At 40.3% G+C, this 13,568-nt stretch overlaps 1 protein-coding gene across 1 annotated transcript; it reads left to right on the forward strand.

The window, feature by feature from the left end:
- The first annotated feature begins 907 nt into the window (after window positions 1-907).
- LOC145446872 (uncharacterized) lies at window positions 908-7,520 on the forward strand. Its single transcript, XM_080325245.1, has 5 exons — window positions 908-1,057; window positions 1,117-1,252; window positions 3,025-3,136; window positions 3,202-3,322; window positions 7,179-7,520. Exons 1-5 carry the CDS (start codon window positions 986-988, stop codon window positions 7,401-7,403), a joined length of 666 nt encoding a protein of 221 aa, XP_080181371.1. The 5' UTR covers window positions 908-985; the 3' UTR covers window positions 7,404-7,520.
- The last annotated feature ends 6,048 nt before the right edge of the window (window positions 7,521-13,568 follow it).

Below are 13,568 nucleotides of genomic sequence, written 5' to 3' on the forward strand. Positions count from 1 at the left end.
TCTGCACTATATGGCATTTTTACGATCCGCCATTCCTTTGTTAACGTATACTAATCTCGCAAAGTGTGAAGACCGTATCCGACACAACTTCTCGGTATTGCTCTTGGGTTAAACAACGTGATGATATTTGACGACATGATATTTTCTAAAACAGGGTGCTCAAGTAAACAAAAGATTAGTGTCGCATTTCCATATCAATACTATCATTTGCATCACATGCGGGCGAAGGCTTGTTCTGTCGAAAATTGATACCTCCTGGATGCATCAATATGAGTCTAGCTCTCTCCACCTTCCGCTTAGCTAAATTTGCAGCTTTCGACCGTCAATGCCAACTGACGTGTTTGCCTGATTCGCTTTAGCGTATCACGTGAGCTCTGTCGTGCCCCATGACAGTTCATGGTGCTGCCAGCGAAGTAATCATTCATTTCTGTATCTGACCTTACTAAGCAAGGATCGTTAGTTTATTTATGGTGTCAGCGCTTGTCGGGATATTTTTCATAAAAGCCTACCTTAATTTCATTGTTCTGGTTCATCACACCAATGAATTACGGCCATTTTCAGAACTACTTACTTACTTGAGTAGAATCACAGTCAGTCAATTCTACTTCTACTCAAGTAGTTTTAGGTTGCTTTCAAAAGTACTACTTCTACTCGTACTTGATTAGAGTTTTGAGTTTTTGAAAGTTATAGTAGTTCTAGTTCTAGTTGCGTATTATGAAAATCGAATGATTTGAAAAAGTCTTTAGGTATATATATTGCAATTTGCGAGTTTGTGGTGTTGTATCACCTGGAAGCAAAGTCGTAATTCCCAAAGAATCGGGACTAAGACGGGAATTTGAGCGTTTGAAATGCTACGAAAATGACAGGATCTCGCGACACGCATTCTCAATTCCGACTAACTAACGACCGAACAAATCAATCATTCAATCTATATATTGCCGCTGTTCGCCGGTCGAGTGCATTCTTGCAATATTTCTCTGCGAGTATGGAATATCAACAGGAATGGGACAGCATCAACGCTGTGGTATACGCCGAATCCATTGAAGAAAAGAACAAGGTACCGTGCAATGAACTCTGATGGCGAATTACATAGAACTTTTCCAAGCCTATTCACAGTTTTATACGAAATGGGCCGCGACGTATGATGATGATCTGGCTGGTGTCGACAGTGTCGGTAATCAGAATATGATCAAATTGGCATTCAAGTACATCAGGAATGAAGCATCATGTCTAATGCTCGATGTCGCTGCAGGTTCGAAACGGTTAGGGCCTTTCTAAGCTAATGTATCGTAGGGCCCGGTCGAAGATTAAAGCTTATCTCTGAAGTTAATAGAGTATCAATATCATAAATATGTCTGAACACATTTATGCAAATCTTTTGTTAAGAGATGTCGGCCGTATACACGGCCCTTTGCGCTGTAAAACGCAATTGTAATTCTCCGTTAGTTGCTGACGGTCACCGCTGAAGACCGTCAGCCGAAAATATCGGGTTCATTTCAATATGAATATATTATTCAATCATATACATATAACTCCAAACACTATATACCAAGGATATAGGCAAAGTTTTTAGCTCGCGGGTCGCATTGAACATTTGAATCCATTCGCGGGCCGCACTAAATAAAATTGGGATACTAAGCCAAAATTCAATATAGGTATTTGATTATATAGTGACCGATAACGTGGAAATAATATATATGTATTTTTATATTTAAAACAAACCAAACATTGATTTGGTGATGACGTACACCCTTCAGACACATTGACGAGAATTTATATGCTGTTCGTCTTCATTGTCAAAATTAGGGATGAAAGTCGGTTGTCCCGAAGGGCTGGGCAAAATCGAGTACCTGAGTGATTCGATTCTGAATCACGCATTATGCTTCGAGTCGAGTCGAGTATTCGAGTATCACTCATTATGACGTCATAACAGAATGTAATATGTCAAAGTTGAAATATGTACCTTTTATGCCACCACAAAGGACAAAATGCCTGTTATCCGTTACATTAAAGATACTTTGGTATTTTTTCGACCATACCGATTTCATTGCACTTCTTGACAATGTTGTGGGATGATCACGACTTCGAAAATATGCTATTCCAGTAACGTTCGTAGCTTTGTACCACGTCTCGTATGCTGCGACACGGCCAATCAAGGTTTCAAGGCTTCCTCAGTGATAAATAGCATGAAAACTATAATTCTCGTTGGTACTTTAACTTTCAGTTGCGAGAAGCGTATAATTTCAGTACTCGAAAAAATCGTCTTTTACTACTCGACTCGAATCATCGAAATCATTACTCGATTCAGATTCGAGTACTCGAATCATTGTGCCCAGCCCTAGTCCCGGTTCAGGGATATCTAGAACCCTAGAAATCTAGATATCCCTGTCCCGATTCTTAGAACTGGTTGTAAATTTGAGTCTGTGAGCAGCGATCTGTTCATAGATTTGCTGATTGTACTTGTGGTTTAACTCCAGGACACAAAATGCTGACAGCGATATAACAAGGTTACCCTTAAATACGCTTCTACAATATATAAATATTATATAAATAAATACTTCTACACATAAAAAAAGAATCTATCTAACACACTCGAGAATCGGTTTATCCAAGTACAGTTCAAAACGTATTAAACTTGCTCGTGCTGCCAATCTAAAATCACACTTGTGGTCCGAATTGAGTCATATACGATTCACGTTCTCTAATGTTTAGCAATTGAAAGCTTTCAAAATACATGGGACGCGAGGTTGGGCCATCGTGCCATCTATAAAATAAAAAAATTCCACGGTAAGAGTATAACTTATCATTATCATGTCGAAATATATTAAGAAAAAAAGTAATCAAGTATACCAACAGTAATTTGATTTTTTCATTTTATTTATCAATATTTCTACAACGTGTATTGAGGCCGCACAAAACGGCGTTGAGGGCCACAGTTTGCCCAACCCTGCTATATTGGCTACCTATGTGTTGTCCATGCGAAGGTTCTTTCGAAATCCTTATGGTTCTATAATGTTTCCGCAGGGACTGGACGCACAGCAAAGTTCTACAAAGACACCGGTTATAAAGGACAAATCGATGCTATAGAAATGAATGCCGCTATGCTTGATATTGCAATTAAGAAAGGTCTTTACAGGTATAGACTAAATAATGCAATCCGTGCGCTACGAGCATGCGAATTATTCTCTAAATTACCGCCAGGAAAACGTACTGCTTTACGATCACCGACGATGGCCCATTACCCGTTGTCGATGACACGTATGATGTCGTCACAGTAGCGGCTGCATTCACGACCAATCACTTGCCTCAAGGATGCATTCGTGTGAGTGAAGCGTCTACGGTTCTTAACGTTAACTGATCTGCGAAACACTTACGCCAATCTGCAACCCTTCGCAGAGTCGCAAAACAAATAATCTACCGCACTGGTTACTATACACGTGCACAAAATCAACTGTGCATCAACAAAGTGCTTAAAGAACAAAATCATTAGAATATGACTTTCGTACGAAACGAAAACCTTACAATATTCATTGCAAATAGGGCTTCCCTTTCAATACCAGCAGTTCTGAAATACGAGGCTTTACTTTGGAAAGTGTCATCGTATTGTTCCATCAAAACGCAACAGCAACGTAAGGTTCATCGTAATTCTAGCAACATGAGATTTTTGTGCAGTAATATAGTACGATATAGGCTATAATAAAATATCGCACAGAAAATTTCGTGCCTTGTCGTACTAAAGTGCATGCCCGTACTTCGTGTTAAATTCCAAGCAATTTCTCTCATTTACAACTTTTAATTTCCGTTAAACAGGAAAGACGTGTTCGAATATATCCATTATCCATAGACATGGGAAACACGCAAGTAGCAGTATAATTTCGATTGCTTTTGTGCACCGATGAAGTTGAACTTGAAAGCAGACAGACAAAACTGGTCCAGTTGCTTGTGGAAACAGCGTTTGAGAACACAGGTCGTTACGTAAATCAATGAGCTGTTATTTTCTCGGAAGGATTACTTGTTGAATCGACCGAAAATGGATTGATAACGCGTCTTGTTGTCTGCGGTATTCATGGTGTTTGTCGACAACTAGCTGCCTACTTGTAGCACGGCTAGGGTTACCATACGTCCTCTTTTGAGAGGATTTGTCCTCTTTGTTTGTCTTTTTTGAAAGTGTCCTCGGAGGACGCCCAAATGTCCTCTTTTTGAGAAATTGTCCTCGTTTTTAAAATTTTTGGTTAATTATAGGTTAAAATTCGACTGAGATATAGGAACTCGCAGTACTCAAGTGATGTTCCGGCGGGTATTTCGGATTTCCGAATCGGATTTCTAATATACGAAAGGTATATTCCGGTATATTATGCACATTTTCTTCAAAAGAATTATGAATCCATACTAAAATCAGAAAATCCTTGGAAAGTAAATTCAAAAGTATGCACGTGTTGCTGATTTATGATATAATGTTTTCGTCACCTTAGATTTTGCCATATTTCACTCTTGGCGAAATGATTGCGTATTCACACCCTAAGGGTCGAAAAGGGTGCTACACGAAAATAGCTCCTAACTCAGAATTATATCGAGGTCATAAATCCCACGTGCCTACGTGCATGCATCATTATATTAAAATGTTGTAGGCTACTCCAGTTGTCGGCAACCGCTAGTCCGCGAACCACTGCTGGTCCGCGAGGAGTTTGCTACTGGTGCGGGAAAATTTATGTGCTTCTGAAAGTTATGTGAAGAGCTTCTTGGAGGTACAGAACTTCAATATACAATTGGATTGAGTATATTCATATTGAAATGAGCCCGAATACCAGAAAATATGCCGCAAAAACATCAAGGACAAAAATAAACTCCGTCCTCTCCTTTCCTATTGTTTGATCATAACGTACATTTATCACACGGATCATCACCATGGTAATGACGAGACGAGCCTTGTGCAATTCGTAGTGCCACGTGCGAAAGTTTATTGATGTTTACGATTTCAACACAACAAGATTGATACAGTGTCTTAGCAGACGGTTCGTAGATATCATACTGGTTCAGAACTTAATTCTCCTGTTATCCTGAACTGCAGAAACTCATCGTGGACAATTGATACAAAATAAGTATAGATAGTTCTAAGAATATTATTAAAAATAAATCGATAGACGTGCTTCTGGCCTAGGATTGCCAAAGATTAGAAAGGCTGGCAGTCGTTATTCTCACTTGAATAAACCAAATCACCTCAAACTGTATAATTCATTACATAATAGATTCCGCTATAGACATTTTGATTTCTGAAATCGTGCATGCCGAGGTCGCGTATGTTTATTTGAAACTAAAATGGCGAGATCTCCTGCTGAGTTGTGGTGTAATCCACGCGCACGTTGTCGACTTTTCAAGTCAAATTGAATTACAAACGCAACAAGTTTCCATTGTTACACATTTCCGTTTTTGGGGACTTGTCCGCGAATAAAATTTCATTTTTGGTAGTGGTCCGCAGAGCTGAAAAGGTTGTCACGCCTATACACTTATTTATACCACGGTATCGGTGTGAGGTATAGGTTCTGATTTTGTGTGCCATGGGTATATATTCACACCCGTGTAACAGGGTGGTATACGGCAGTGTTGGGAGTGGCGAGAAGCGAGTGGCGCAGTTGGTTAAACACTGCTGTCACGACACCAATGGTTGGTGGTTCGAGTCACGGCTCTGCCATGTTTCTATGTGTCGGAGGTTTATCTGGGCTCCTCATCGCCGATCTCGCTGTATATACAGCGCCTTGAAAAGCCCAGAAGAAGAGAGAGCCGAACTCTGGAAAGATGGCAGCTAATGACCAGAAAGACGAAGCAAGACCACAAAAGACATTGTGTTAATGCAATTCATGTGCTGGGCGCAAATAACCATATGTGCGATAAGCGCCAATGTTGTGAATAAAACAAACAAACTCGAGTAATGACTTGACTCGAGTCAGACTCGAGTCAACTTTTTCGTATGACTTGACTCGAGTCACTCTGCCAAAATGACTTGACTTGACTCGGCGCATCAGAAATGTGGATTGACTCGTGACTCGAAGTAAAATTCACGAGTCAATTTCAAGTCATCAAGTATAATCGGTTTCGATAAAAATCACTGTATCTTGCATTTATTCGGATTGTTCGCGAAACGCTGGTGTAGGCCTATCCCGTGAGAGTGACCACTCACCAATCATTCAATGATCGTGCGTTTTACTGAGCCTCCATTGTTCACTCGCAAATATATTGACCGCAAGCGAAGTGATCGAAGCTTACAGCTTACGTTGTCGTGGACTAGTATAGTAAAGTAATTTTATAACAAATTGTGTATTTCTGTTCTCCGTTCTTACCTTAACCAAACTTCTTGTTTTATTGAAATTGAATTCGAATATAGTTTATATCGTCCTCAACCGTTGACACAGGCTCAAATTGTATCATATCAATTTGTAAATGGGTAATGTATTGCATCTAATCAATTCGATTCATGTGGTCTATTTTGGCTGGTGACTATAAACTGAGGCTAGCAATTATACATACGTAGTTTATTAGTTCTACTTATATGTGAGCGTTACAGCGCCTTCTTGGGTGTATATTTAACTCTATATTCGTTCATCGGTTCAAAATCAATGACCACTCCATCTGTATTTCAGACAGCTAGCAAAATGCCATGACGTAGCATACCTCATACTTCGAAAAGGCAACTTGACTTGAAATGTGACTTGACTCGTGACTTGACTAGACTTGACTAGACTTGACTCGACTTGACTCGAGTCACCTCTAAAAATCAAGCGACTTGACTTGACTCGAGTCACCTTCGAACATCGATTGACTTGACTTCACTCGAGTCAAAATGTGCAATGACTCGAAATGACTCGTGACTCGAAGGTAGTGACTTGATCCCAACACTGGTATACCGGTGGAAATGAGTGTAGACCTGCCCCATAAACTATATATAGCCTACTTACCATCCCATATAAACAAAACACTGAATGCATTAGCATAGCCATAATCAAGCAGCCTTCATAATAAGCAGATGACACTGGTTCAGGTAGAACTAAGCATAAACTTTTGTCTCGCTTGTCTCATAAACCTTAAGATCGCTATTGCTGAACATTGTCAGTTGTCACAGTGCCAGTTTGAGAAACTTTGATACATGCTATTGAGTTCTCAATGTATATATATATATCTTTCAGTATATGGTCAAAGCTTTGAAGAGTCGCGGAGTGATGATATTTAATTCTAGAAAAACAGAAGGGAACGCGGAATACCAGAAAATCTTGTTCGGTCACTTGGACGACATGGTGAAAGCATCGAAAATCGTCTTGCTGAAGAAAGAGGAAATAACCTACTACGGGAAACCATGCAAGGAAACTGGGAAGCCGATGCCTGGTTTTGTGTTCGTTTACCGAAAGCTTTAATACTATTTGTGCGTGCACAAAATGAAGGAGTGCAGATATGGCGAAACGAATACCCACTATCTCACTCAATCTGGCAATACAGAAATTGTTTTTACTCAAGTATAATATTGGATGGCATTCTCTCGAGATTACTAGGGTTATCTGACAAGACAGATCTTACGTGACGGTTCACGTACACATCTGAGCTATAGAGGTGCGATGGATCAGAACCATAAGACTACAATCTTGTCGGGTTTTTAAATTTTTCCACGAAAGGGACCTCTGTTTTTATGTGATATGCATGACCTGACCAGTCTGAGTTGGTCAAATGGTCAACCATAGGAAATTGTCAGCTTTTCCAAATTAGAATTATAGCTGCACATTATTTTTTTTTTACAAATTCAACTATATATAGAATTATAGCTACACATAATTAGAAGCATGGAATTCGCGAAAACTTGCAAATCGAATCAAGTTTAGTTAGTTTATTCTCATAAGTATGAGAATGCCAAAGGTCTGTGCCGCAAGCTTGGCTCATGTCACACTATACTGTTGTCTTGTAGCGTTTTCAGGTAAACCAGAAATTAGATTAGAATTAAAATCGGAGCATAGAAACATTTCACAAATTAGATTACAATTAAATTATCGGTATTTCGCTCTAATTATTCTAATTAGCCAACCGGAATTATCTAGTTGTCCAGATCGGATCTGAATTGGATCAGGGCTCTTACACGCAGCAGCAGGATAGGATAGGGTAATCGACAATCCTCAGATTATATTTTCACCTTTCCAATACGCAAACACACAATGTACAATACCAGAAACAAGACTCACAATGCGATGTAATGAATGGACAGGGGGGATGCCGAACGACCAAGCAGTTTGGGTCTCGTAATCGGGCATCAACCTCGACCTATAGTGCCCGATGTCACACACTCTTCTTAGCTGTTATTCTTTCTTCGTCGGACCTTTTAGAAGCTATTTCTTTCTCGGGTCTTTTTTTCTTGGCTTCTTGACGCCGTAGCGACACGTGGGTAGATGACGCCGACGCTCATGACTTACGCTATACCCCCCTGCACTGTCCGCTCAGCTCTAATTTGAACCAAAAAGGCTTGTGACTTCTACATTACGATACTTCAATGCTGACGAGGTATTTCCCACGAAATTCAAATTTAGCACAACTGGTCTGACCGTACAAAGATGGTACACATAAATCTTACGCGCTCTGTTATACAACGTTAGTAATCTATTGGTATTGTTATACTAGCCAAGTTGGACGCTTGTTTGAGTAGTCAGTCGGAAAGCGTGAAATCACAAAAGCAAGAAATAGGGGACATGTTTTCAACTCGTAAGTATAATCATCGAGAGGCCGAGAGCGATTGACTGTGAGTTGAATTGGCATGCTTATTTCTGAGGATTGTGGTAAGCTACAAAAACCTACGTAATTATAAAGTTGTCAGTAATAGCTGCGACAGCGAGATCTCTATTTTGTTTGTACTCAGAACTCGCTACCCAGCATGAGACTATGGACCTATAAAATTATAGCTACAGCTCAGTTGAATTGATTAAATATTTGGAAAGGCCGCATGTTTGCGATGAAATGAGAAGACAGGAAGACGTCGAGATGACTTATTAGTATGTACTGTACAGTCTTGCATTTAAACGCATATACCTTTGGCTACAAAATGTTACATACATCATGGGTCTAGTCTACTTTCTTATCCACACCCAATTTACTACCTTATTATACGACATATAGGCACCAAACTTAGCATACGTATTATGTACGATCTCATCCGACGTCACACCAAATATGACGTCATCAACCCCACTCCATCAGAAGTTATGACGTCTCTAACACGACCCACTCGCGCAACCACTATCCCGCGGCTGACTGATTCACGATCAGATCATACTTACTCAATGCTCAAATTGAGCCCGCTGCGATGCCGGATTGCCGTTTATAATAGGCAGCCATTATATATATATATCATTGTAGGCAGCCGATGATATCGGCGAAGGTCATCGGACTACATTCAGTAAAAAGTCTGTAAAAAGTGACAAGTCGGTATTGCGAATAGATTTGTTAAATCGTGATCCGGTAATCTGGAGCGCGGCGGTCAGTCAGTCGAATCTGCTTGCATTTTGACCTGAATGTGGACATTGCAAAAGGTCACGCTTGACGGCTGTCGGGTTGCAGACAAGCGCTTCGTTCTGCTGTACTTCGCGATGAAAGCTGTTTGAGTGTTTATCCACTGTGCGTTATCACTGTTATCAGCATCGTATTGTAAAAGGTGATGTAGATACTATCACTGAACTCTCGATTTAAGATGTTGCTTCATTCGCAGCGTGTTTCTGTGCCTACGGCACGAGAAATAGCGGGCATGTCGGATATAAAGATACAAATTACATAGCATTGGTAGCGACCGCGTTCCTGAATGCTCACTGCTCAGAGACCTTTGATCTATATTTCAGTGTTAGTCGTTGATTATCAGATGACGATGACTAAGTGCTAGTGTATGTATGTCGCCACGACCGATGTTTGTAAGCTCATTAGTACTGAAAATAGATCTGAACGTGTAGCATATATGCAGATAAAATGGTCCGTAGTGTTGTTGTAGCATACCATGGATAGAGCGTCGACAAAATTAGTCTTTGGGGCTTTGCAAATGACGAGGAGCAGCCGTTCCATAGTGAGTTTGAGAGCAAAGTGCCTGAAATTATTTAGGAATTGTCCAGCCGCAGATGATGCGCTTCAAACAAATAGCGTATACCAGTGTTTCCCAAACTTCTTTGGGTTGTGGCACACTAGAAAAATTATAAAACACCCGCGGAACACTTACAAGAAAGTTGCTCTTTGTAAACAAATTACGGGGTAATGCGATGGCTATGCTTATTTATACGAACATATGACTGAAACGAGTTTGCATTGTTGACAAACCTACCCGCATTTCGTCGTCAATTGCAAGTAGTCTCTCTCGTGTGCGACTTTTAATTTCAGTTAAAACAAGAAAAATTGATGTTTAAATAGTCATGGTGAACATAGCAATAAAATTCGAATTGCTTTTGTTACGAGCATAGTATAAAATATTGAAGGAGATATTCAGAACTCATTTTTGCGGGAGCCGCGATTTAAAAAAACAGGTGTTTAATAAATCAAAGAGCTGTTGATTGTGCAGAAAGATTGCTTGATTCGCTGTCTCCGAATGGACTATACCCATCTAAAGTTTGATCAACAAATCCCAAGAAGTAATATTGCATTGAAAATTGAGGTCCAGGTAGTGTACTCACGTTTTTTTGAGTAATTTTTCGTTTGAGTTAATTCATTACGAGCGTGAAACAAATTAAAGACTGTCTCCGACACATAGCTGCCAACTTATGACGTGACGACTGCAAGGGCGTAGCCAGAAAAGATATTGGGGGGGGGGCGAAAAATTCGATGACGTAAATGAACCCCCTCCCCCCCCATAAAGATAAGAAAAATAGGTAAAAAACGATGGTCTTGGGCTCTTATTGGATGATTAACACAACAGCTGGGGCAATCGTTTTACATATATTCCGCTCACAGGCATGAATTGATGCGATAATATTATTATTGTGAAAAACCTGGGCGTAAAAACATTCGCGCCAAGTGCGAACATTTTTCTTGGTTAATGAATGGAATTGGCTCATTAGATTATTACTTGCGTATTGCAAATACGTTTTCATCGTCATATTTACCGGAAGGGCTGATAGAAGTGGTGTCATCGAACATTCAGGGGCACTGTTCCCTCTAAGCTGCGCGCGTACGCAATTGCGCAGTGCTGACACGGTCTTTGCGCACAGAAAACCTAAGCTGCGCACAAAAAAGCCGAAATGATAACTATTTTTTTAGTCGTTACGCACTGTTGTCCATGGGACCGCGCAGTGAGCTGGTGAGTGCGCGCAGACTCGTGAAAAATTAGAGGGAACATTGTCCAGGGGGCACTTAATTGTACATCTTATATATGTTGATACCACACGGCAAGACTATTTATGAATTTCTAGAGGGTGGGCGCCAGGCGGGACAGTTGTCATTTATTGCTGTTACTTCATGGCTTGCGGAGAAATCTGTCTCCATTCAAAAGATCACTCACACGCAAGGTCGTAGCCACGTAGCTAGAAGAACAACACCTCACAGACCCGTTGATCCTTCCATGGGCAATTTCATTACTACCTTTTTATGCACACGATGATTCTTAGACGTACACACATATACGCTATGGAAGCTTACAGCTGCCAACTAGCTTGTATTCAGCGATCGTTTCACGGGTGAGGCCAAATCGCTGACATTACGTAATTAACGATGAGTGTGAATTTCGGGTCTAGTCGCGCGGGGCGTTAAGTTTTTTTGAATAAATGAAAGAATTTGATTATTATTATTGGCGCGTGTGTATGAGTGGTGTCCATTCTTATTATAATTACGTTGTTGAAGCACGTTTATTTAGTAACCTCTGGTGAAGATTGACGCAACTTTAAACATTGGAATCGCTGATAAATACCAAACCAAATTTTAAAAAAACGCACTTATGTAGGAGGGGTCTGATTGTAGGGACAAGATCATTGGGCGCCAGTCATTTAAGCAACCGAAAATCTATATCGAAGGAGGCTTCGGAAGACATGCGTCGGTTTTATGGTCATCAATTATTTTGGGAGTGCACTTTGCGGAGCCGCGTGTATAGCCTACTCTATTATGTCTTCGTGTGTCCCGGAACGGAAATTGCCAGAACTAACAGTCCCCAATCCCCATACTGAACTGACACCCATAGACTCTATCAACTCAACGACCTCGGGCCTCGTACTATCTATACTGGTACTGTGTATTCTCATAATTGAGAATGCAGATAAATTCAACTATTGGTATTTGCAGAAGAATGTTTTTCGGAATACTGATAATAAAATCAACACCTGTTTGGCCACTAAATCGCGCGAAGAAAATTTTCAGGTTGCATTCATCTGCCCAAAAATACTGTTATATTTATTGATTTTACAAAATAATTTCTAAAATTTGGGGGGAGCGATCGCCCCTTTCGCCGCTCTCTGGCTACGCCAGTGGTGACGACTACCGAATTCATTGACAATGCATGGTCACATGTTCTTATTTATCAGCTTATAGGAAGCAGTTGGAGCGCTTCCAAGTCGCATATGCTAGCCTGCATGCCGCGTTTTAAACATTTACGGGCGTTATGTATCCGGATTACAAAAGATTCGTGGCACACCTGAGAATCTGTGACGGTACACTAATGTGCCGCCGCACAGAGTTGAGTAATCACTGGCCTATACTCTGTGGCCTCTGCTCAACAAGTAACTTATCACGCTGCTGCAGAGTACAGACATAGCTAATCACGGCTGTGAATGAAATGGAAATAATAAAGTCGACATCCTAAGCTTCATCACTAAAAGTTTAGTGACCATATTCTCTAGTCAGTCAGTCAGTCAGTAATTTATTGGCATTTTTATCAATTTAAGAACACTACTATTAGATTGCAATACAATGATTAGATGGAATGGCATCGAAGCGACTTTGGTAGTCTTTTATTCTCACAAGCGCCTGCATAGAGCTGGCGTTCTTAAACTGAGGTTCACGAACCCCTAGTTTTCGGAGGTCCGTGAAAGGGCAATACACGATTTAAAGAAACTACAAAACCAGATTGTCCTTTGAGAATTGAGTGCGACTTTGACTATCTTGTCTAATAATTAGTTAACATACTTTAGGCCTGGAATAGCTTAAATCAGGGGTCGCCAACTCAAAACGGGTTGCGGGCTACTTTTCAAATTTCGTAGAGGCCGCGGTCCGCAAGAATGCATTGTCGAGACAAAATAGACCACACATGTTGAGCATGAGCATGAGCAATTATGTTTTTGAAATTTTACGTCAGTACAACGCCGTGCTCTCTAATATGCGCGACGGGGTTAGTTACCACAAAAGAAGTAATATTTTATTGGAGAAGTATAAATACCAAAAGAAATATCATGATCATCAATTTCTTTTAATTTTGTAATATTGAAAAATATTGGAAAAGCACTTATGCAAGTGGCGATCGAATGTCTCGTTTCAGAAGGGATGCATCATCATCAGGCCTGTTTATCTTTGTATTTCTCCAAAAATAACAAAAATTACTTAGTTTTGGATGTTTTCAAATTTTATTTTTGGAGAATCTCCGAAAA

Source organism: Botryllus schlosseri, chromosome 9 (genome assembly GCF_051294905.1).
Source record: "Botryllus schlosseri isolate E-star chromosome 9, Bs_hap1, whole genome shotgun sequence".
Taxonomy (NCBI): domain Eukaryota; kingdom Metazoa; phylum Chordata; class Ascidiacea; order Stolidobranchia; family Styelidae; genus Botryllus; species Botryllus schlosseri.